A 22,752-nucleotide genomic window follows, 5' to 3' on the forward strand; every position below is an offset into this window, starting at 1 on the left:
GCCATTTCCTATTGCAAACAAGCCCTGAGAATGAAGCCTGCTGATACTGTCAGTGTATTTCCTGATAGATTTTTTTTACAATGGCCACTGTGTTTTTGAAAAGAGGGTCAAAGGTTAAGGAATAATACAGGCAGTCCTCATTTAGTGACTGCCTCGCAGTTATGACAGTGATGGAAAAGTAACATTACGACCAATCCTTGCCTTTATGACCTTCGCAGGTCTGTAAAGCAAAAGAAAGCTGAAATAAGATTGTAAGCACAGTCATGGTTTCACTTAGCAACTGCTTTGCTTCATGACCAAGTTGGCGGTCCCAGTTGTGATCACTAAACGAGGACTGCCTGTAATACATCCTTGACTTTAAGCCAGATTGAACAATTGCAGAAAAGTTTTTACTGCTCTTAATTTCGGGCAAGGATGAATTTTAACAGTTTTTCAGGTATGGAAGGTTTTTCGACTGTTATCAGTTTTACTGTGCTTTTTTTGTCGTTTTAGCATGGATGTTTACTAAAATCTATCTTGTTGTAAACAGCTAGGTTATTGAATGACATGGTGGCATACAAATTTAGGTAATAGTATTAATAATAATACAGGCTGTAAGCAATCTGGAAACATTTAACAAATTGTAAAAAGAAGTCTAGAGGTTAAAACCTGTGCATAATATAAACCATTCAGCCAAACACGTTACACTGAAGTTTGTCTGGATAGAATGAAGCTTAAAGATTGCAATTCTAAACATATGTAATTCTGTATATTTCATTGTTAGCCAGCAAAGACTTTTAGCATTTAAGCTAGGAGACATAATAAAGCTGGGTATGCTGTCATTTAATTTTTGGAACCAAAGTGCTCAGGAACTATATACGTAATAAAAACTTTTGAAATGGAAGTCGCCTTGTGCTGAAGCAATTGTGGCTACCGTGCAGTCCGAACTAAACACTGGTGCGTGCTTCAGTATATCTCTTTGAAATGAAGTGCTTGTCTAGTTATGAACTATTTCCCTGCTCCCACCTCCTCTAAAAGTAAAGGCTGCTTATTTGGCTTGGTAAAATGCTATCTGGATAATTTACTGTAAACATGGAATCTCAAGAGATTGCCAACGCCCTTCCCCACTTCTAGGGTTCAGTTGTGGGTAAAACAGGATTTGCAGAGAGCCCTTGGAAGAGCTGTTCTGATCCCACCTGGAACGTTCCTGCAACATTCCAGGATTGCCAGAAGTGTTCCAAGTGTGAAACAGCCAGGCTGAGCTCAAAATATTTCTGGCAAGGTCAGAACAACCTGGTCTAACTTGAAAAATTTATTTCAAGCTCATAACATTTCAGAGTCGTCCTGTTCCACCATTTCTCATGAACAGTAATGCTCAGCAGGGCATCTGTGTTCAGTGAGAGCAAAAAACAAAAAATGATCTTCAGTTTTCAGTAAATCTTTTCTTTGATTTGGGCATTCATGAGATACTGCAGGGAAGCTGAGACCTGTGCTACTTACAGCCCTCAAAACTTTCTTTTTCCCAGTCTCCCCAAGCTCTCCCTAACTGCAGTGGTTGAAAAGTAGTGGGCAATTACTTGAGAATTGAGTAACGCAAAAACTCTAAAGCAGTGTTTCTCAACCTTGGCAACTTGAAGATGTGTGGATTTCAACTCCCAGCATTCCCCAGCCAGCATGGAAGTTGTAGTCCAGACATCTTCAAGTTGCCAAGGCTGAGAAAGACTGCTCTAAAATAGGCCCAGTTCACTGCTGTCCAAAGCCTTCTTGCAAACCATGGATTTAAAATGATCTGCTGTGGTGTCCTGGGGAGTCATAGGCAAGCTAAGGATCTTGCATTTCCCCCAAAGTGACTGGATGTGGGGTGTTGACACCTTGGAAAATCAAGTTGAAACTTTGATTTGGGGTGACAGGGGACATGGGAGATCAATTAGATGAATTTTAGGTCCCCCTACCTAAGTGACACTGGGGCTTATTTATTACTTTACTGCTGATTTATTTATGCATCTCCAGCAGGTGAGTGCGCTCACCATATTATGTTTGAATGGCATTAACCTTGATTTCAGATTTTTTTTGTGACTTAGAGTATCGTGAAGCACACCTTTGGTCATTTCATAATTCCGTGGATGTTTTAAACATGAACAGTGGGTTAATTCAGCAGTCAGGTGAAGGCTTGTTCTATACATACGACAGGGAAGATAACCCTTCCTTTTGCTTCCAGCTGGACATCATGGAGCCCAAGGTGCCAGATGATATTTACAAAACGCATCTAGAAAATAACCGTAAGTGCTCAGCTTAAAATGGTGCTGACTCAGGGGTCACTAGAAAGTTGGTGAGATATCTTGGGTGGTTATAACTCCTGTCATCAGTCTGACTTACACTGTTTGGCTTTAATTTGCAGCTTAGATAACAAACCGTTCTAACTACATAACGATGCTTCTTCAGATCTAATGGCCCAGTTCAGTTTGAATTCTCTTTTGCAAACTTACGTGTAGCTGACCTTTTTGTTACTCATTAAGTGTGTCCCTCTCCCCCAAATTCTTGAATCCCATTCTGATTCTCTCCATTTTGCCATGGAGTGGAAAACTGTAAATTTGCAGTTTTGATTGCTGTGGAATATATCTATAGTTGTTTGAACCAGAAAGTTTAGTTCTTTAAACAGGGAATGGCCACAAAAGGGCTTGTGACATACGCATATTTCTGTTTTCAGAAGAATCGATCTGATAGGTTTTTTTCCAGCCCAGAGTTTCACAACTTTAATGCCATCATTGAAAAGAACCATTCTTAGTAGAGATTATTTTTTGTGAAAAAATGCATCTGTATATACAAAAGACTCTTACTGCACTACTTGAAAGTTACTTTTGTTACTTGGAACATTTCATTCTTGCTGTGTGATGACTATAGTTTGGGGTTAAAATGAATGAAGTGGCATTTGGATTAATATCTTCACAGCTATCAGAACTCACAGAGATGTGATTTATTGATCGATTGATTGATCGATCGATTGATTATGTACCATCAAGTTGTTTTCTACTCCCCGTGTCCACATAGATAGATCTTCTCCATGACAGGGATGTAGTGGAACATTATTTACAGGAGAAGGCCTTCCCGAAGTTATTCTGGGCTCCTGGCTTAGATGGGCTTCAAAGAACAAAACGAACATTTGACTTTGGTCCTGGAGGTAGATTTTCAATACGAATAGCAAGCCAGTTCCATAAAGCTGTCAAGAAAACTGCACGGAGAGGGTCAACTGGAGTGAAGCTCAATTTGAGGGCGTCTTTTAGAGGAGAATGAATGAGCGCTCTGGAAAAAAAGGCAGAGCAGGTCCATTCTGAACTGTTTTTAAAGTTAGTCCCAAGCGCAACTCATTACAGAGTCAAGTTCAGAGGTAATATGCTCTATAGTTAGAATCTCTTTAAGATTAGATAGTGCCATGTTTCCATTGGGGGACATTCTTCTGCCTCTGAGCCATTATCTGAGGAATGGAGAGGCCCCCAAGAATTTGGAAACTAGGCATTCTGTTTCACTCTAGGTCAGCCCCCTGTGTTCCATTTTTCCATGGTTTGCTCATCACAAAATCCATGCAACTTTCTCTACCAAGCAAGCTGCCACTGACGGTGTAGTTGTTTCGGTGGCTGGAGTCTTGGTGAAGTTGCAGCTTCTTGCGGACCACCTCTGTTAAAAACGATCTCCTTTGTGGCGCAGATGTTTCACAGTTCCGATCTGAGGCAGGAGCAACCCACTCATCCTTGTACTCTCTGCTCCCTCAGGGTTTGGGGGTAGTGGTTCGCAAGTGGATTCAGCCCGCATGAATTTGGCTTCCTCCTTTGTGAACGGTTTTGTGAACGCTGCTTTTGGCCAGGACAAGCTGCTGACAGACGACGGCAACAAGTGGCTCTACAAAAACAAGGATCACGGTGAGGGGGGACAAAAACCCAAGATCTGGGTGGGGGGGCAGGGATAAGGTGGAGACAGTTTGCTCCAGAGTGGGGGGTTTTGCACTCCCAAGAGATGCTCTCAGGCACTGAATATATTATTGGGTAGAATTGAGAACTCTGCTTCTGTGTTCCACCTTCTAGAACAGTCTTTCTCAACCTTGGCAACTGGAAGATGTGTGGACTTCAACTCCCAGAATTCCCCAGCCAGTGTGGGTTGCGAAACACTGTTCTAGGATACTGGAAATTCACTGGCGTGACTCAGCAGGTGGCAGAACCTGGTTGATTTTGCCTGAGCTCAGAAATTAAGCAGGATCAGGCCTAATTAGTACCTGGATGGTAAATCGCCAGGAAACCCCAGAACTGGGAAGCCAGTATTCTGGCAGAAAGCACTGACAAGCCATTTCTGTAGTGCTGCCAAGAAAACTGCACGGATGGGTCCTTAAAGCCATCAAGAGTCGGGTTTGCCTCGAAGTTTGACTAAAACTGCCTTTTATTTTACTGGTAGCGAGAACTTTTTTCCTTTTCTGCTTTTGGGCTTTGGCGGGGGGGAGGCTTGCATTGGGAATGAGCAGAGCAAAAGCGAGTGGAGTACTGTGTCGTTTTCTTTCCAAGGCCTTTGCATAGTTGCCTTCCCTTCTCTGCTTGATGCTTGAAATCCAGTCCACTCATAGATCGCATGGGCTGTGCCATTGCGGATGCAAGGGGGTTGGATTCCATCACAGCTCATCGAACGGCACTTCGTTCTGGGAGCATCTGGGCTTAAAACTGAAGCCATATCCTTGACCGGAAAGTTTCTCTGACCTTTAACATTCCTGTCTCCCAGAAAGGAGCAGGAGGGATTGCTTCTTGTCACTATCAACATTGAAGCTGGAGCCTAGTGACAAACTTTGCCAGAGCAATTTCATGCCTTCTTCGATGGACTTACTCCTGAACATAGACTTCCAGCGTTTACATGTAGAAAGATGACACTTTGGCCCGTTTTTCACTGTAGAGCAGTCTTACTCTATTGAGTAGAAGAAAAGAGTTTATTCATATTTATAGTAGTGGCTATACTGGAAACTGCCATTGGTAAAACTTTTCTGGAAGAGCACTGGAAATTGAAATTAGATGGAAATTTGTAACGTTGCAGATTTGATCAAAGTAATACCCTGGAGGGTTTCATGGAAATGGACCCGTTGACAATGTCCTTAAAACAAGAATTTATTTTTATATTACTGGAATAGTTTGTCGTCAGCTTTTCTTTGAAGATTTGTTTGAATACACTGTTCTTTTTTCTTCAACGTACAATTTTCCTGATTTGAACTCTTTTTAATTATTTTTAAATTGAGTAACTACCTCCCAACACATTGTGAGTAGATGGGGGTAGATGCATGCAAGATTTCAGGTCCTTCATTATTGATTAATACTGCCAGTGAATAAGCCATAAATTAATCAAAATAGCCGTAGGTTGTGAACGGGCTGGCATTCTCCCGATCCAGGGTTTGACTCCACTCTTAGGAGCTCTGTTTATTCTGCAGGGATGCTGAGCGCCGCAGCCTCGCTGGGGATGATCCTGTTGTGGGATGTGGATGGGGGCCTTACACAGATCGACAAGTACCTGTATTCCTCAGAAGACTACATCAAGGTGACCTGACCTGAATGCTTCCGTGTGGGGCAGTCTAACCCTGCAAGGGTAAACATTAGCTTGAGTTGGGCTCACCTCCTGTAGAGCAGGATTTAGACAGGGAGGACCTGGGTGTTTCAGGGCTGTGGGCTAGGTTGGGGACTTGGAGAAAACATTCTGGAAGAAGGTTGGTGGGGAAATGTTTCTATAACACTGCCAAGAAAGCTGCATGGACGCAAAGCAGTTTCCCGTCCCCTTGGTCTAGAATGTTTTTCCAAGTTCCCAATCTGGTCCACAGCCCTGAAATCCCCAGCTGCCCTCTCCTGCCTAAATCCTGCTTAACTTCCAAGGTCAGCCAGGTGTGCCATCCGTTGAGGCAGTTGGGCCATAGTTGAATAATAACCAGGAAGTTGCTTTATGCTTACATAAACTACTTCTCCATCTACCAGTTTATGCTGTGCTGACTGGCAAGAAGTCTCCAGGGTTTCAGGAGATCACGTGCCTGTTTGTTTGTTAATTTATTGTCCCTGCAGTTTTCTTGGCAAGGTTTTTCGGAAGTGGTTTGGCATTGCCTCCTTCCTAGGGCTGGGAGAAAGTGACTGGCCCAAGGTCGCCCAGCTGGCTTTGTGCCCACGGCGGGACTAGAACTCACGTCACCAAGCTGGCTCTTGTCTATTACCCTGCTTAATAGCAGCGCTTAGACTGTATACTGTAGATTCCTCAAGGCCTCCTGCAGTTTACCAAAAAATAAGACTTCAGAACCACATAACCCTAACCTGATTCCATAGCCAAATGCCCAAATACCCAACTCCCCCCACTGTCCACCCTAAATTAAAAGCCCTGTTGGAAACCTCCATTCTGACCGCCTTCTGGCATATTCTAGGGAAGGCATTGTCCACATTTCCTAACCTTTTGCTGAGATGCAGGGACTGAATCTGAAATGTTTGGCCACGTATACATGCTTGGGCTCTGAGCTGTTTTCCCTCTCTGTGCTGCCTCCTGCCCCACTGGAGACATCGAAGATGGCTCTTCTGTCAGCGTCCCTCCGGACCTTTGTCCGAACTGGAATCACCTTTTTCTTCCTGCTTCATACGGATATGAGAAGCGCTGTAGCTCGCCCTTCCTGCTATCGGTCCTCTCCCATTCATGACTGAACACTTTTCATTCAGGGCTTGTTCATCACGAGATACCTCTTGCTGTATCCTATGTTCTGGACCGTGTCTGTCTTCCCTGTCTTTCCTCCAGTCAGGAGCTCTTCTGGCTTGTGGCATTGTGAACTCTGGTGTGAGGAATGAATGCGACCCAGCCCTTGCGCTGCTCTCAGACTACATCCTTCACAACAGCAATACCATGCGAATTGGTGCCATCTTTGGGTAAGGATCTGCCCAGTCCGCCGTTTCTTCCTCATGCAGCACAGGGTAGGCCCTTCAAATCATTTTGTGTTCTCTTGCAGGCTGGGACTGGCCTATGCAGGGTCCAACCGAGAAGATGTCCTGACCTTGCTGCTTCCTGTTATGGGTGATTCCAAATCCAGCATGGAGGTAAGGGAGAAGAGTCCCAGGCTCTCAAGACTGTCTCAGAGATCTGTTGTAGGAATGGGGTGAGGACACACCATTGGAGATCCTTGAGCTCCACCTTAGTGGGGCTTTTTCATAAAAAGTGCTGAGGGCAACTGGTTGCAAAACTGGGCATATCCTAATCCTTCCCAAATGTCTGAAATATCCTGAAACAGTGTTTCTTAACCTTGTCAATGTTAAGATGGGTGGACTTCAACTCCCAGAATGCTGGCTGGGGAATTCTGGGAGTTGAAGTCCACCCATCTTAAAGATGACAAGGTTGAGAAACACAGTCCTAAAATATCTCTCTCCCCCACCCCAATAAAGATCTAATGTTCTGCTAGTGGAACTTCCAAATAAGGCAGACAACGGGTGAATTCATACTGATTGTCTTTCTAAGATCATCCATTTAGAGTCAATCCAAGTTAGAGGTTAACAGAACTCTTAGAAAGATGCCCGGGATTCAAAAGGTAGGGAAATCTGATCACTGTGGATCAGTTTTGTATTCGGTTCTGTCACTTGGAAAGAGTGATTTTGGCAATCATCATGGAGAATAGTGCAGTGTGGAGATTTCTTGAACATGCACATCTGGGAAGAGGCTGCTTTGAGATTCCATGGACAAAAACCATTTGCACATTTTAGAAAAACTTTGTGAAATACGAAGAGAGGCTGAAATGCCGATGTTTTTTGCCACTCATCTCCACCATAAAGCACAGCACTGTATTTAGCAGCAATGGCAACAGTGCACAACGGTGAGATTTTGAAGGAAGACAGAGGCCCTTGGTATGCTTGGGTGTGCCTGCCCCGCCCCACCCCACCTTTCAAGTCCCATCAGCACTGGTTAGTTCAAGCACACAGCTGGATTATGAAATCTGAACTATTTGCTCACTCCCATGAAAAGAAAAGAATTCCAACAGTTGCATTCAGACCTGCCCAGAAAGGCACCGAATAGCCACTGTGACTGGGAAAGAGGATACATTTCAAGGCATCCCTATCCCCTGGTGTTCCACAGCCGAGCAGAGAGTGTCGGGTGCTCTAGCTTGCACGAAGTAGCCTTTTCTTGCAAGGCTCTGCCTGATGACTTTTCCCCCCCTCTGTGGTTTCCCCTAAGACATTTATGAGGGTGATGATGTGAACTGAGCGCTCTCTCTCCAGGTGGCTGGTGTGACAGCCCTGGCCTGCGGAATCATTGCAGTGGGCTCCTGCAATGGAGATGTCACCTCCACCATCCTCCAAACAATTATGGAGAAGTCTGAGACGGAGCTGAAGGACACCTATGCCAGATGGCTACCTCTTGGCCTGGGCCTGAACCATCTGGGTAAGTGCGCTCCCTGGGGTAGTCCATGGATGTCAAAAAGGGTCTCTGTCAGGGGGAGGTGTTAGAATTGCCCTTCGGTGCTAATTATAGGTACATCATAATTGTCCATGGAGGAGTGGTAATTCTTCCTTTTTTCCCCCTCTCGGCTCCAAACAGGAGCATCCTTGCTGAAGTGTGGAGGAAATGGAAAAGAACACTGTATACTGTTTTCCAGCAGGGAAAGCATACCTACTTTATATCCAGGAGCGGCAGTTCGAAATGGATGTTTTTCTTGCTTAGCTTCTTCCTTATTAGCCAAGATGGCTAATTGTTAAGAGTGCCTCTCCTGGTCTTTTAGGTCAGGGGTGGCGGTGGGGGGCAGCCAGAGAGGAGAATCAAGGGGAGAGGCAGAGATTGGGCAGCCCCAGCCAGGCAGCGCAGAGCTTACTGGTTGGACTTTTCTCTCTTGTAAAACTGCATTCCTGTCTTCGCCAGACCCTGTTCTTTTTACTCATATCTACTGTTCAACGTAGAGCTTCTTTGTAAATTGCTTTTCATTAATTTTGTATTAGGATTATTTGTTATCTCCTACTGCTAATTTAAATAATCTGCTTTTCAATGTAATTTTTTTCTTTTTTTTTTTTCTGAAATGCTTTCAGACATTCTCCTTCTCTTCCCCTTGGGAGTGTCTTTTTTTTGGGCAGGAGCAAAAGACCCATGAGCAATCTTGCCCTGATACAAGAGGGCTTTCAGGCTCCTTATTTCAGTAGCATCCTGCCATCTTTCTCACACAAACCCGCATTAAGAAACAGCACTTCACTTGGGATCAGAACCATCAGTGAGATATTTCATGTTAACACTCTTTCTCATTCACACACACGTCCCGTACTCTTTAGCTCCTATCCTCAGCTCCTTCACTGAATTGAAAAACAAGAGTTTTTTGTATACAGGTAGTCCTCGCTTAACAACTGTCATTTAGCAACCATCCAGAGTTACAACTGCACTGAAAAAACCAACTTACAACAGTTCCTCATACTTACAACCATTGCAGTGTCCACGTGTTCACGTGACTGAGATTCGGGCACTTGGCAACTGTTGTGTATTTACAACGGTTGCGGTGTCCCTGTAGTCACATGATTGCCATTTTCAATCTTCCTAGCCGGCATCCAATAAGCAAAATCAATAGGGAACTGCATGATTTGCTTAATGACCATGTGGTTTGCTTAATGACCATGTGATTCATGGTCAAAATGGTTGCAAAATCATTTTGGTTGCAAAATCGGGTCCAGATTTGCTTACCGACCTAAATTCCGGTCCCAATTGTGGTTGTTAAGCGAGGACTACCTGTACAAGCTTGATTCACAGCTAGCAAAAAAGCAGGGACATTGTGACTTGCTTCCCACAATCCTTTGCAGCACAAATAGGTGTGTTTAGGACCATGTCTTTGAAATCAGTGACTTCAGACCTCTAATGAGGAATCTGTTCTATTCCAAGCATGGGGAGCAGGAGAGTCAGGGTCAAAAAGGAGAAAGACAATAGTATATCAGAAAGATCAATATGAAAATAAAAAAAATTGGGTGGGGGGAGTGTCTCAAGTTCAGTGATGTTCTCTAAGAATCACAGTTTTCTTACTGCATCAGATTTTGCGGGCCAGATTCTGTGTTAGCCATGGATGCTCATGTCATCTGAAGCCTCTGTGTTCTCGTGAGGCTCTTTGCTGATTTTATTGACCTCTGCCAGGCAAGGATGTAGAAGTCTTTCCCTTTCAGGCTGTCTAGGTATCACATCAGTCAGTTGCATGGATGCTGAATTATTTTTGTACCCAATTCTTACAGGAAAGGGTGAGGCCATTGAAGCAATCCTGGCTGCCCTGCAGGTTGTGTCTGAACCTTTCCGTAGCTTTGCCAACACCCTTGTGGACATCTGTGCCTACGCAGGTCAGTCTGGGGTGGGAATGGGGTGTTGGGAGATTCCTGTCCTGTTTTCTTCCTGAGCTGTGTTCACACAACACAGTCAAGTCAGGTGAAGCTCTTCCAACTGCATCTGCACAGCACATTCATTTTGGTGGGGGTTTTCATAGCATAGCGTGCTGTATGAATCCAGAAAATACAATCCTGTTAAACATGCAACAGGAATTCAGTCACACAAGTCCGTGGTGTTCCCCCAGGATCTGGGAATGTGCTGAAGGTGCAGCAGCTTCTTCATATCTGCAGCGAGCATTTTGATTCCAAAGAGAAGGAGGAGGAAAAAGAGAAGAAGGACAAGAAGGACAAGGAGAAAAAAGAAAATTCGGCTGACATGGGGGCTCATCAGGTAGGTGGTGCCTGATATGAAAAAATAAAGTTTTGTCAGTTTCTTCTTGTAATTTGTATTTTAAGATAGCTAGACAGACGCTAAAAGGTGATGTAGTATTCAGTTAACAGCACAAAAACTGAACTGTTCTCTTCTGGTTTTTAGTCCATAAGCCCAGATGCATACAGGTAATCTTTGTTTAGTGACCACAGTTGGGACTGCAACCCCATCCCTAATCAAAGCCGAGGCTAAGTGGGAAATCAGTGATGGCAACTGTCTTCCTGGCTTGAAACTGACAAGACTAATCAGTTTCACACCTTTGGCTTTTGTTTGCCACCTAACCATTCCCCAGTCCTTTGGAATGGTTAGCCTGACACTGGATAATTAACAAGAAGGGAATTAATGTTGATTAATATGTCGCTCCGGCGCTTCCCTGCCCTCCTCCTCCTCCCATGTGCCAACCACAGCTCCTCTTCTCCCCTTGCCCCGCCCAGAAGAGAGAAGAGCCCCACCAAGTGATTTCTGTAGGTAATCTCTCCTGTGCCTGACATTCACCCCCCTCACAGAGCAGAGAGATCGGAGGGATGCAGAGGGATGCTGCAATGGTCGTAAAGTTATTTTTTCAGCAACTTCAAATGGTCACTGAACAAGGCAGTCAGTAAGTGAGGACTACCTGTATATGTGTCTGTGTGTGCAGGCATATGCATGTTTTAATTTGTGGTGAGCCAGAGAGTGGGCTGGGCAGAAGCATTCTTGCGTATGATTGAAGAGGTGGTGGTATCCAAGTACACAAAGTTTCCCAGTCTGAATTGACTGGAAAATATCACCATGTTTTGAGACTCCACGGAATATTAGGCAGTTGGGTCCGTTTGGCTCATCACTCTCTCCTCTCCTTGAAACTCCCTCCACAGTTTCCAACAAGAGTGTTCCACAGACTCAGATCTGGACCTTCTAAATCAGTGGCTCAACCGTGGCGACTTTAAGACGTGTGGTCTTCAGCTCCCAAACACTGCTCTGAATGGAACCTTCTTCCAAAATAATAGGAACAATGGGGGTGGTGCTGTCCAGTTACTCTTTCAGTCTTGTTTTGCACAATTGTTTCTTCTTCTGCTAGTTATGACGATAGCAGAGAGACAGACGAGGTACTGAAACCTCATCCAGATATCAGTAGAAACACTCCGCAGCCATCTTGCCCTGAGTAGCTAAAATTCATTAGGCTCGGCCCAACTGTGAGAAATGGAAATTGTGCCCTATTCCAAATTTGGTGCTTGCACATTCGAGTTACATAAGAAACAGAACCCTGGTTAAAGCTGAAGGAAGGCAGTGGATTGTCCGCAAGCTGAGTTTTGGCTTACACTCAGTTAAGTAAATCTGCTTTTTTCTCCACTCTCCTTCTAGAACAAAACCTGACTGTAGCTTTATGTTTGTCTTGCCTGAGCAGATTGGGCCAGAAAAGTCCTATTTAGCTGTTACGTTATGAGGTCCTGTGGTTTCAAATGAGGTCTCTCCTGCTGCAGGGAGTGGCCGTGCTGGGGATTGCACTCATTGCAATGGGTGAGGAGATCGGGGCAGAGATGGCTCTACGTACCTTTGGTCATCTGGTGAGTACCACAGAAATGTGCTCTTGCCATGTGGAACAGGGGCAACAAAGATATGAGCCTCAGGGCCTTGCGTGTGTTGGGATTGCGCTGTGTTTGCTGACTATGTCATTACTTGAGCTGGAAGGGCAAAGCACTGGTGTGCTTCCTTGCTCGGTCTGTTTGTGATAATTGTACTCGGTAATGGCTGAGAAAGCCAAACAAGGATGTCTGCCTTCAAAGATGAGTCAGCTTGGAAATTGGTGCAGATAGTTTCATAGGTCAGCACTGGACTTGCAGAAGAGACTGCAGCAGCCGGGTGAAGGATGTCGCAGCTGCATTCATGCAACCTGCTAAGCTGGGCTCATTTTAACCAGTTAGACCTTTTGGGTCGTATGCAAACCCAGCCTTTGGCTAGTTTATGATTCAGGGTATTGTGTGAACTCAGAAAAGGAGTTACAAACTAATATGGCTTTCGACTCTAACTCCGAAATGGTGATTAGCTAGCTTCAAAACTTGAGCAGAACTAATCACTTAAATCATGCCAAGGGATGTGTTTGTGGAGCACTTACACTCCTCCGTTCTCTTCACTGCTGTCTGTGGCAACCCTTAGTGTAGCAAGGAGATACAGGGAGAGCTTCTAGATTTAAAATCTGCCATGTTTCAGTAGTACAGTCAAGATCAGATTCCTGGAATTTCCCTCTGGGATAGAAATTAGCTGTCTAAGCAAGGCTGTGTGTCTTCTTATTGCAACTTAGCTGCTTTAAATATTTATCTTTGGAGGAAGTTGGTGTGCCAAGAGAGTGGGAGCAGAGTTAAAATTTAATCTGCTCCCTTTCAGTATTATGTGCAAATCCCAGAATTTGCACTTGTGTGATCCTTCACATTGCTTGATGGGTGATCTTCATCTGCTATACTACGAAAAAGAGAGGGCAACATCAGACCAGGAAATAATGATTTGCTACTCTTTTATATTTTGTTCTCTGAATCAAATTTGTATGCCCTTGCATACTCCCTCCCTCAACTGCCACACAACAATTTGAAGGGTAACCATGTTAGTCCTTTGCCTGAAAACCAACCATTTTTCTTGTGGCATCTTAAAGACCTCCTTTTTTTAGTGCTGTCTCCAAACAGATGTTGGTCACTATCAATGCTGTTTGCTGCTTTGATGTTATTTGTACAAGTGGAAGTGTATAGCTGGGAAGAGTTGTATAAATAATACAGGGGATGAAATTCATATGGTAATATAATGCAGTGTGAGAAAGACAACTGAAAATTATTGCACGATGTTTTCCCTCCAAAATCAATAGGGTTAAAGATCAACAAATTTATTCTATGTAGGTATTTGTGATATACATTCCATTTCACTGAGTGGAGTAATAGTCCTGGAAAAAAAAGTTACATATATACCCAGCTGTTGAGGAAGGTGAGAGAGAAGGGAAAGAGAAGACCAGTTAATCTAAATAAATTTATGTGAATTTAGGAGCAAAAAAGGTTGCAGTCTGAAACTGTAAAAACATTGAACTTTAAAACAGCTAATTTCAGCCTTTATTCTTTCAGTAATCTAGGTGGGGGTTGCAATCTATCTTCTCTGTGAAACCATTTCATGGCCTGCAAGGCAGTATGAATTTGACTCCAGAAAATGTGAATTTAGTTACTTCCTGTTACTCCTTTAACTAGCAGATGATCTCTGGGGACATTTTTAATTTAATTTATTTATTTGTTTGTTTGTTTGTCATGTTTTTATTACCGCCCATTTCCGCCCATTTTGATTTCTGTTCTTACCTGCACAGTTATGATCAAAGGGCTTATTTTTGTCCGTGACGTGTTGCTGTGGGTAGGATTAGAGACTGCAGTGCTCTGCAGCGGAACACCTTGATGCCTTAACAGCCCTCTTCTTCTGCAGCTGCGATACGGGGAACCGACTCTTCGGCGAGCTGTTCCGTTAGCTCTGGCTCTCATCTCTGTTTCCAACCCTCGCCTCAATATCCTTGACACGCTCAGCAAGTTTTCCCATGATGCTGACCCCGAGGTGTCCTACAACTCTATCTTCGCCATGGGCATGGTGGGCAGCGGTAAGCCCGTCCAGGGAATTGTGAAGGGAGGGCACTATAGGTGATTGGAAATCCCTACCGCTGGCATTATTAAATGTATCCCAAAGAGCCACCTGGCATAAAATTGATGTACCCGGTGTGAGGCATTTTCAGGAAAAGGCAGTGGAAAGAGAAGAGGGAAGATCTTACCCGTGGGCACGGAGGAAAGAGAACTACTGAACTGCAAACGGGAGTGGAGACTAGAGATCTGGCTGTGGTTCACCCAACCCATTTAACCTGGAGGGTTCAAAATTTAGCGTTTGCATGTGCACAATATGCTAAATGTGGTTAGTGTTAACCTTGTTTGATTGGTGGGGAGAATTGGTGTATTATGCAAATACATGCCATTTGGTTAGTTTATGGTTCAGGGTATGAGAACCCAACAAAAGGGTGAATTCAGTGCTGTGTGAACTCAGCTGGATGTGCAGCAGTATTTGGTCAGAGTAGATTTGCAATGGGAACCTGACTTGTGTTGGTTTCTAGATCTTCCCCTTTTTGGCTCTTGTGTAGTGGTAGTAAAGCTAGTCTGCTGTAGCAAAAACAGCTTTGTGGCACTTAGAGACTTAGGGATTTGTGGTATGGAAAGCTACCCCATGCCATTTCAAATTACTCATGCACTTAATATTCTCTACGCAACCCTCATTGGCGCTGGCTCTCTGGGTCTTGAGGAAGAGCCTTTCCTAGCACTGCCTAAAGTTGTTTGTCGGGATAGAACATGGAATCTTTCCCACGGAGAGCACATGCATTAGAAACATACCATAAATACCTGGTGGATCCATTCACTTCAGTGATTATTCTCCTTTTAGCATGATTTAAAACCCAATGCCCAAGCTGAAGATTTCTGGATATTTCTGATGGATTACACTCTCAACAGGTTTATCTGCATGTGTTTTGTGGCGGAGGCAGGCCTCACTGAACATGGAACAGGGGCTCTGCTTTTCCAGAAATCGTTTTGTTGCTTGCTTGATCCCTTCTGTCTGTATCCATAGGTACCAACAACGCTCGTCTGGCTGCAATGCTGAGGCAGCTGGCACAGTATCATGCTAAGGATCCCAACAACCTTTTCATGGTGCGATTGGCTCAGGTAATAGTGCCGGCTAAGCTCTGCCCCAGGAAGCAGCTTGGGGCATCATTAAGCTTGGGGGAAATACACAGAAAAATGAGTATGCTTATTATTTGGCTATGCTGAAAGTTCAGCATTCACCTCTAACACTAAGCTCAGCTAGAAACCAGGAGACTGAGAGTTGTAGTCCCACCTTAGGCATGAAGGCCGGCTGGGTGACCTTGGGCCAGTCCCTCTCTCTCAGCCCAAGAGCCAATCAGGCGTGGTAGGAGAGTTCTAGTCCCGCCTTAAGCATGAAAGCTGGCTGGGTGACCTTGGGCCAGTCCTTCTCTCTCAGCCCAACCCACCTCACAGGGTTGTTGTTACGGGGAAAATAGGAGGAAGAAGGAGTATTAGGTATGTTCCCCGCCTTGAGTTATTTATAAAAATAAAGGCAGGATAGAAAACAAACAAACAAACTGCACCTGAGAGGCTTACCCTGGCTGATGCCTGAGACTGCACAGCAAACTGCTGCTAGCAGTTGTTTTGCAAATCCTCCTCTTCTCCAGCTGATACCCCAGTCAGTTTCACAGCAGGTAACTAGAGATCAGCTCCATTTTCTTTTTCTTTTTCTCTGGATAACCACAAAAAGACTGACACAAGTTGATCTGATTATGGTTAGAGCTATTGCATGCTGTGGGGGGAAGGCTAATTATTACTGTAATTCAGTGTTTCTCAACCTTGGCAACTTTAAGATGGGTGGACTTCAACTCCCACCCATCTTAAAATTGCCAAGGTTGAGAAACACTGCTGTAATTCCTTTGTGCATGTAGAAGGTAGAAAATGAAATAAAGCAAATGATTTTGCTTGAAGACCATTCTTGCCATTGGACTCTACATCCAGTGGCCAAAAGGGGGAATTGACCATAGGTCTCTCCCCCTTTCTCCCTCCCCAGTTGGATTACATGCTGGTCCAGAGGTTAGCTAAGTAAACCTAAAACAAGCCATGGTTTAGATTGTGGGTGAGGCTGTCTGCCACAACCTGGCTTTGAAAGTCACGTTAAGCCTAAGCGCATATGGCTTAATGCGCAATAGACTTAGTAAGTAGAAATCATAACAACCATAGCAACATGTTCTACATTTGGTAATCTGCAATTTGTATAAATTAGTACCTTCTACAATTTTTTATAAATGAAGCTCCTATAAGTTTAGACTTTATTTTTAATTTAATGTACTTCTTCTGGGGATGGAAAGGAACAAGGAGCTCTCAAGCCCTAGGGCATCTGCTCTGAAACTGTTTAGCCCCACCATGTCCTCTGAGTTTTTCATCCAGAGGTCTTGCAAGGAATCAGGCTGAGCTCACAGTCCAGGTTAAATGGATCTCAGGATGGGAAATGTGTACAAAAGGACAATCAGAAGATCCTGAGGTAGAAAGAGGATTTGAATCTTTGGTTGTTCTGGGGAAGTGATGATACTTTAATCTCTTTGCTCCTTTCTCTGTTGAGAAAACTTGGTGGGAGAGGAGGGTGCTGATTGCTCTAAGTCCTGAGTAACCCCTGGGCTGGATCGATCATTCATTCATTCATTCATTCATTCATTCATTCATTCATTCATTCATTCAGTATAGCCACCCATCTCATGCTTCTGACTCAGGATGAAGCTCTGAGCAAGGAAGTTCAAAGCCCCCTCTCTTGGCTGTTCATTAATTGGTACAGTACTGAATAACTGTACCAATTAATGGCGATGGCCGACAGGAAGCTCTGGTGTGGGCTGGTCCATGAAGTCATGAAGAGTCGGAAGCGACTGAACGAATAAACAACAACACTGAATAACTGACAGCAACGGGAGGAAGCTGAGAAGCTCAGCCCTGGTTATGAATCGGGTGCAACAGGCACAGCTTCTCCCCGGCTCTTACAGTAGGCAGCCTCTTGGTCTGTTCAGTCCCTGCGGAGTTAGAGATGACAAGCTGTTGCTTGATTCAAGCTTGGGAAGGTGCTTTACCAACATCCTGTTTTTATTTTGCTTTGCAGGGTCTGACACACCTTGGGAAAGGAACACTTACCCTCTGCCCTTACCACAGTGACCGGCAGCTCATGAGCCAGGTGGCTGTGGCTGGCCTCTTGACTGTGCTGGTCTCTTTCCTGGATGTGCGAAACAGTAAGTATCCTTCTTGGATTCTCTGGGTGCTTGCTGGTAGAAGCAGGCACCATCGTTAAAGGTCTCCCTCCCAGTGCGGGCAGGGAGGGGAGCTTTGGCAAGATTGCGTGAACTCAAGATTTACAATCTCAGTTGCAATGGTTGGCTAATGCTGCCACCATCATAGGGCTCGCTGCGTATCCCAGGCAAGAGAACTTCTTGCTGCCAGCTCTGGAACACCTTTTCTCTAGCTCCACAAGGGACAAGGTTGCCATGCTTAACCGAGCCTGCCACTTTGGGAGAATATCAGGTTGGGGAAGGCTGCAGTGAGAGGGAAGAGCCTTGCAGCACCTAGTTTCAGTCTTCCTCCCCCACCCCATCCCTACCCCTGAAACAGATTCTAGGTTGGTTGGCTGGTTTTATAAATAGCCAGGCAAGAACCCTACTTGAGATCCTAGAGAGCATGTTGTTAATAGTTGTTGATCTAAGTAGTCCCATACTTTAAGGTGACCCTTTCAGTGTGTTTGAGCCAGACATCTGGGCTTGGTCAGAGATGCTTGGCTACAGCCCCATCGCTTTGTGCCAGATGGGAAAAGCACTGCCTCTGGGCAAAACACAGAAACTGTAGCATCTGAGAGATCAGTCTCTCTTTTACTTCTATGCCCCTTCCTGGGAAAAGTGTGTGTGGCGGAACCCATCTGTGTTTATGGCATAGTATCTAAGCAAGAAGTTAGGTGTCGTCCAGTGATATTTCTTTTAGTTATTGTATTTCTATCCCCCTTTCCCCTGGGAGCTCAGGGTGGCTTACAGAGTGGATCACTCCCAATTTAACCTCAACAGCAGCAACATTGTGAGGAGGATTAGCCTAAGAGAAAACAACCGAAAGACAGCCAAGTAGAGTGGGGACTTGAAACTGTTTTCCCCAGTCCAGGTCCATCAGATGAGCCATGTTATTCTCCTCTCAAATGAACAGAATATGGTAGTCATATGGAGAAAGCACCTCCGTTTTGGTCCAGTCTCCTCAAGCTTTGGCTTGTCCTCTTTTTCCTTCTAGTCATCCTTGGGAAGTCCCACTATGTGCTCTATGGCCTTGTGGCTGCCATGCAGCCACGCATGCTTGTGACTTTTGATGAGGAGCTGCGACCCCTGCCAGTGTCTGTGAGAGTGGGGCAGGTGAGTGGTCTCAAAAGGAGCGACCGGGCAGGGATAGTTAGGGTGGAGAGGGTCCCAGGGACACTTGGGGGTCCTGGACTTCCTCAGTATTTTGTGCCTGTTGCGGGGCCTTAGTTTTGGACTGGGTGGCGGCCGTCTGAACATTTTGCCAACACTAATGCCTGGCCCCTCCCTGCAGGCGGTGGATGTGGTGGGCCAAGCTGGGAAGCCTAAGACAATCACCGGCTTCCAGACCCACACTACACCGGTGCTGCTGGCACATGGCGAGCGGGCAGAGCTGGCCACCGAAGAGCACATACCAGTCACGCCCATCCTGGAAGGCTTTGTAATCCTGCGTAAGAATCCCAACTATGATGTCTGAATTGCCTGGGGATTGGGATGGGGGTTGAGGGGGGGATGGTTCTCTCTTCGTTTTTTGTTACAAAAAGTGTTTGTTTGAGGAAAATAAACTGGCTTCAGAAATAAGACTGGCTTTTTGTTTTAGAACTAGAAGGGTAACAATCGGATGGGAGTGCTCTTATCTTGGCTGAAGGGGTCGGGAAGGTAAAGTTTAAATGAGTTGGGCCTTAAACCCTTGAATGGGGTTGCCTGTAGACTTCCTTGGGTCTCTGCAGAAGACTGAGATGGCTATCCCTCTGTAAGCTGAACATGGTTTTTTAGCTTATTTGATTGGATGAATATATACAGAATGAGTAGTTCTGCTTGATTCTGCTTTCAGCAGAGCCCTCCTTGGCTACACTGCTCAGCTCTGGGCACCACATCTTAAGAAGGATTCAGGCAAGTGGGCAGAAGTTCAGGGAAGGGCAGTGGGGATGATCAGGTCTAGAAGCCAAGTTGTAGGAAGAGATTTTGAAGGAGCCAAGACTATTTATCCTTCAGACTACTGAGGGGGACAGTATCGTTCCTTTCAAAAGTCTGAAATCTGGCCCTACATCAGAAGGTCAAGACCCTATCTCTCTCATTTCAGAAGGTATAATGAAAGTATCTTTTCAAATACTTCATTGGATGTATTTGAGCAGAAGCTAAACAGCCATCTGTTGGGAGTCTTTAATGTGGATTCCTGCACTAAGCAGGAGATTGGGCCAGATTGCCTTAGTGGCCTCTTCCAACTCTATGGTTCTTGGGAGGCTGGAGCCCCAAACACACCAAGAACTGTGGGTATGTCTCAAGATTCAGCTAATCTTTTGGATGCCCACAGCAGTACACAATGGATTGGTTTTTCTGTTACCCCACTTTTGCGGTGGTAAATAGCCAGATTGTACTTTTATTTCTAAAATAAATACCTATCAACTGTACCATGTTAAAACAAAATGCTCTGCTGAGATGGAGATGAGAAAATGGGCCAACATCACTTAAGCACATAACCACTGCAATGTTAGGGAGGGTGGGAAAGAATTTTCTTTCTCTTTTTCCCATCTTGGCAATGGGGCTTGGATGGCATTTTGAGAGAGCACAATGCCATCATCACGCTTTGAAAGATGCAGGGATGTACCTTCTCTCAATCCAGCCTTATCTGAGAACTACTGCCCAGTCTCCAATTTGGCCTCCTGGTTCTAGAGAAGGTAGCAGTGGCTCAGCTACAGAGGACCACCAGTAAAGTGGATTATCTGGATCCCTTTCACTCTGGATTCAGAGCCAGGCATCGGATGGGAACAGCAACATACGTCAGAAGCTAAAGGGGGGATGGGAGCCTTCTCCCCTTGGCCTATTAGATCTCTCAGCAGCCTATGATAGCATCAACCATGGTATCCTACTAGAGTGCCTCGGGGGTTGGCAGTGGGAGGGACCATTCTGCGGTAGTTCCACTCCTGGGCAGTTCCAGACAGGAGTGCTCAAGTTGGTGGTGGTCCAGCATGGTTTTCCACAGGGCTCAGTTCTTTAACATCTATATGAAGGTGCTTGGGAAAGTCACACCATCATTTTAAGGTGAAATACTGTTAGTACGCTAGTGATACTTAACTCTACAGTGCTACCCCAAACGAAGCTACAGACATCTTGGAAGTCCTAACTCAGCGTCTGGAGCCAAGGTGGAATTGCTGTTTGTCCAAAAACACTCTGGCTTCAAGAAGGTTCCAGTGTCGGCTCTGGACAAGGTTGATTCTTCATGTACTGGGAATGGGAGGTGGGAGAGGTTTGTCTTCCTGGACTTGTGGCTTTGGCTGAAACTGCAGGTGAAGGCAGGGGGCCTTTGCCCAGTTTTGCCTGATGCACCGGTTGCAGCCTTACCAGGACCAGGATGCCTAGGCAACAGTAATTCACACCCTTACCACCACTTGACTGGAATACTGTAACACACTGTACACAAGGCTGCCTTCGGAAGCCAGCTTTGGTACAAAAAATGGTGGCCAGGCTGCTAGCTGGTGAGAGATGCCACACAACTATTTCATCAACTTTCCATATTTTGCCTTGGTTGCCCCTGGGCTTCTGGATCTAAGTCAAAGTGCTGCTGCTGCCCTGCAAAGCCCCCATTTGGCTCCAGGGTTCCTCGGGGCCTGTCCTTTCCAGTTGGAACCTGCCCAGTCCACATGGTTCTGTGGGGAGGGATGTTGAGAATCCAGGGCGATGTTGAAATCCTCCTTGGAGGTAGCCCTTGTCTTGCACCTTTCCTATTAGTGGTCAAAACCATTTTGTTTGGGGGTTTGGCAGTTTTGTGATGTTGGTTGCATGGTGACCATTTGTATGAATTCTGCTATTTTTAAATTTATGTAGACCACCAGCAGTCAAATTGAGCTGGGTGGTATAAAATATGGCAAATAAATACTTCTTTTTTTAATCCTTCTCCCTATTCTGCAAATCCAAAGAAATCTGCCAACAGCTATTACAATTTGGAATTCTTTGAACTTCTTTATTCTCAGATAAGGGAGGGATCCCTTTGCTTTAACGCAGTCTGCCCCACAGCCTCTTTCCATAAGGTGCGATGGGCAGAGATACAAGCTTCTGAGCTGGGTTTACATTGCCCCTTTAAGACGAGCCTGTATACATTTATGCACAGTTACCTTTGATTCAGCTGGCTAGGAAAGGAGAGGAGCAGAGAAGCGCTTTATATAAAGTACTGATAGGACAGGCAGAGTAGTAGGAAGATTACTATTCACTTTCCCATGACAGAGTTTTGAGAGAAGATGGAATTTGTCATGAACCTTTATATACTCTTAACAGAGGGAGGAAATGATACTGCCATGGGGTATGGTAGAAGAAATCTTGGCAGGCAGCAGCATTTAAGACTTGTGTGTCTTACTTATCACGGTAAGTAAGGTCTGCTTATTTGGCTATTTGGTTCGAGATCAGTAAACAGGGCTTAGGGCAGTGTGTGAACAGAGCTGCAATAAACCATCAGTTCTTCCTGGTTCCACATCCCGATCTTGGTCCCTTTTGCTGGGAGTAAGTTCCAATGAACTCAGGGTGGACTGGAGTTGGACAGGCCATGTAAAGGATTGTACTGTAGAAACCGCCTGGCTGATGCATTTATTTTCATAGTTTAAAAACATAACTCTCTCCTCCCCGCCCCCAAAAACATCCCTTGGTGCTTACATAGCATCAAGCATTTCTGAGGGTGAGCAGAGATGGACCAATTGCTGGCATAAAGCAAAGCCAGAGACTGCCAGTCGTAAAGAAAATCTGAAGAACAAGCTGATGGCAAGAGGTCCAAGGAATTAAAGCTTCCCATGTGTCTTGGAAAACCTAGACCCTCACTAATGAAAGGACAATGTAAGTGAGCTAGGCTTGCTTGCCAGTCCTGTAAGAGGAGGGGTGGAGAAGGGTTGGGCTTGTTTACAGGTAGTCCTCGCTTAACAACCATTCGTTTAGTGGTGGTTCAGACTTATACGACGGTGCTGAAAAAACCAACTTATGACCGGTCCTCACACTGTCGCAGCATCCCCGCGGTCACGTGATCGTGATTTGGGTGCTTGGCAACCGGCTTGCATTTATGACCGCCGCAGCATCCCATGTCATGTGATTGCCATTTTCAACCTTCCCAGCCAGCTTCTGGTAAGCAAAATCAATGGGGAACCACATGATTCATTTAACGACCATGTGGCTCCCTTAACATCCAGGGTGATTCGCTTAACAAC

General features: G+C 45.1%; 1 protein-coding gene across 1 annotated transcript in view; it reads left to right on the plus strand.

The window, feature by feature from the left end:
• PSMD2 (proteasome 26S subunit ubiquitin receptor, non-ATPase 2) overlaps positions 1-19,085 on the plus strand; it is a 30,007-nt gene extending 10,922 nt beyond the window's left edge. Inside the window, exons 8-21 of the mRNA XM_063306359.1 lie at positions 2,198-2,258; positions 3,747-3,893; positions 5,432-5,538; positions 6,763-6,890; positions 6,971-7,058; positions 8,229-8,391; positions 10,206-10,307; positions 10,538-10,683; positions 12,180-12,263; positions 14,146-14,314; positions 15,322-15,416; positions 17,404-17,530; positions 18,564-18,682; positions 18,861-19,085. Coding sequence (XP_063162429.1) covers positions 2,198-2,258; positions 3,747-3,893; positions 5,432-5,538; positions 6,763-6,890; positions 6,971-7,058; positions 8,229-8,391; positions 10,206-10,307; positions 10,538-10,683; positions 12,180-12,263; positions 14,146-14,314; positions 15,322-15,416; positions 17,404-17,530; positions 18,564-18,682; positions 18,861-19,043 — 1,719 coding nt within the window. The 3' untranslated portion in view covers positions 19,044-19,085. The remainder of the gene's footprint in view (positions 1-2,197; positions 2,259-3,746; positions 3,894-5,431; positions 5,539-6,762; positions 6,891-6,970; positions 7,059-8,228; positions 8,392-10,205; positions 10,308-10,537; positions 10,684-12,179; positions 12,264-14,145; positions 14,315-15,321; positions 15,417-17,403; positions 17,531-18,563; positions 18,683-18,860) is intronic.
• Positions 19,086-22,752: the final 3,667 nt, after the last annotated feature.

The sequence above is a fragment of the Candoia aspera genome, chromosome 6 (assembly GCF_035149785.1).
Source record: "Candoia aspera isolate rCanAsp1 chromosome 6, rCanAsp1.hap2, whole genome shotgun sequence".
NCBI classification, from domain to species: Eukaryota; Metazoa; Chordata; class Lepidosauria; order Squamata; family Boidae; genus Candoia; species Candoia aspera.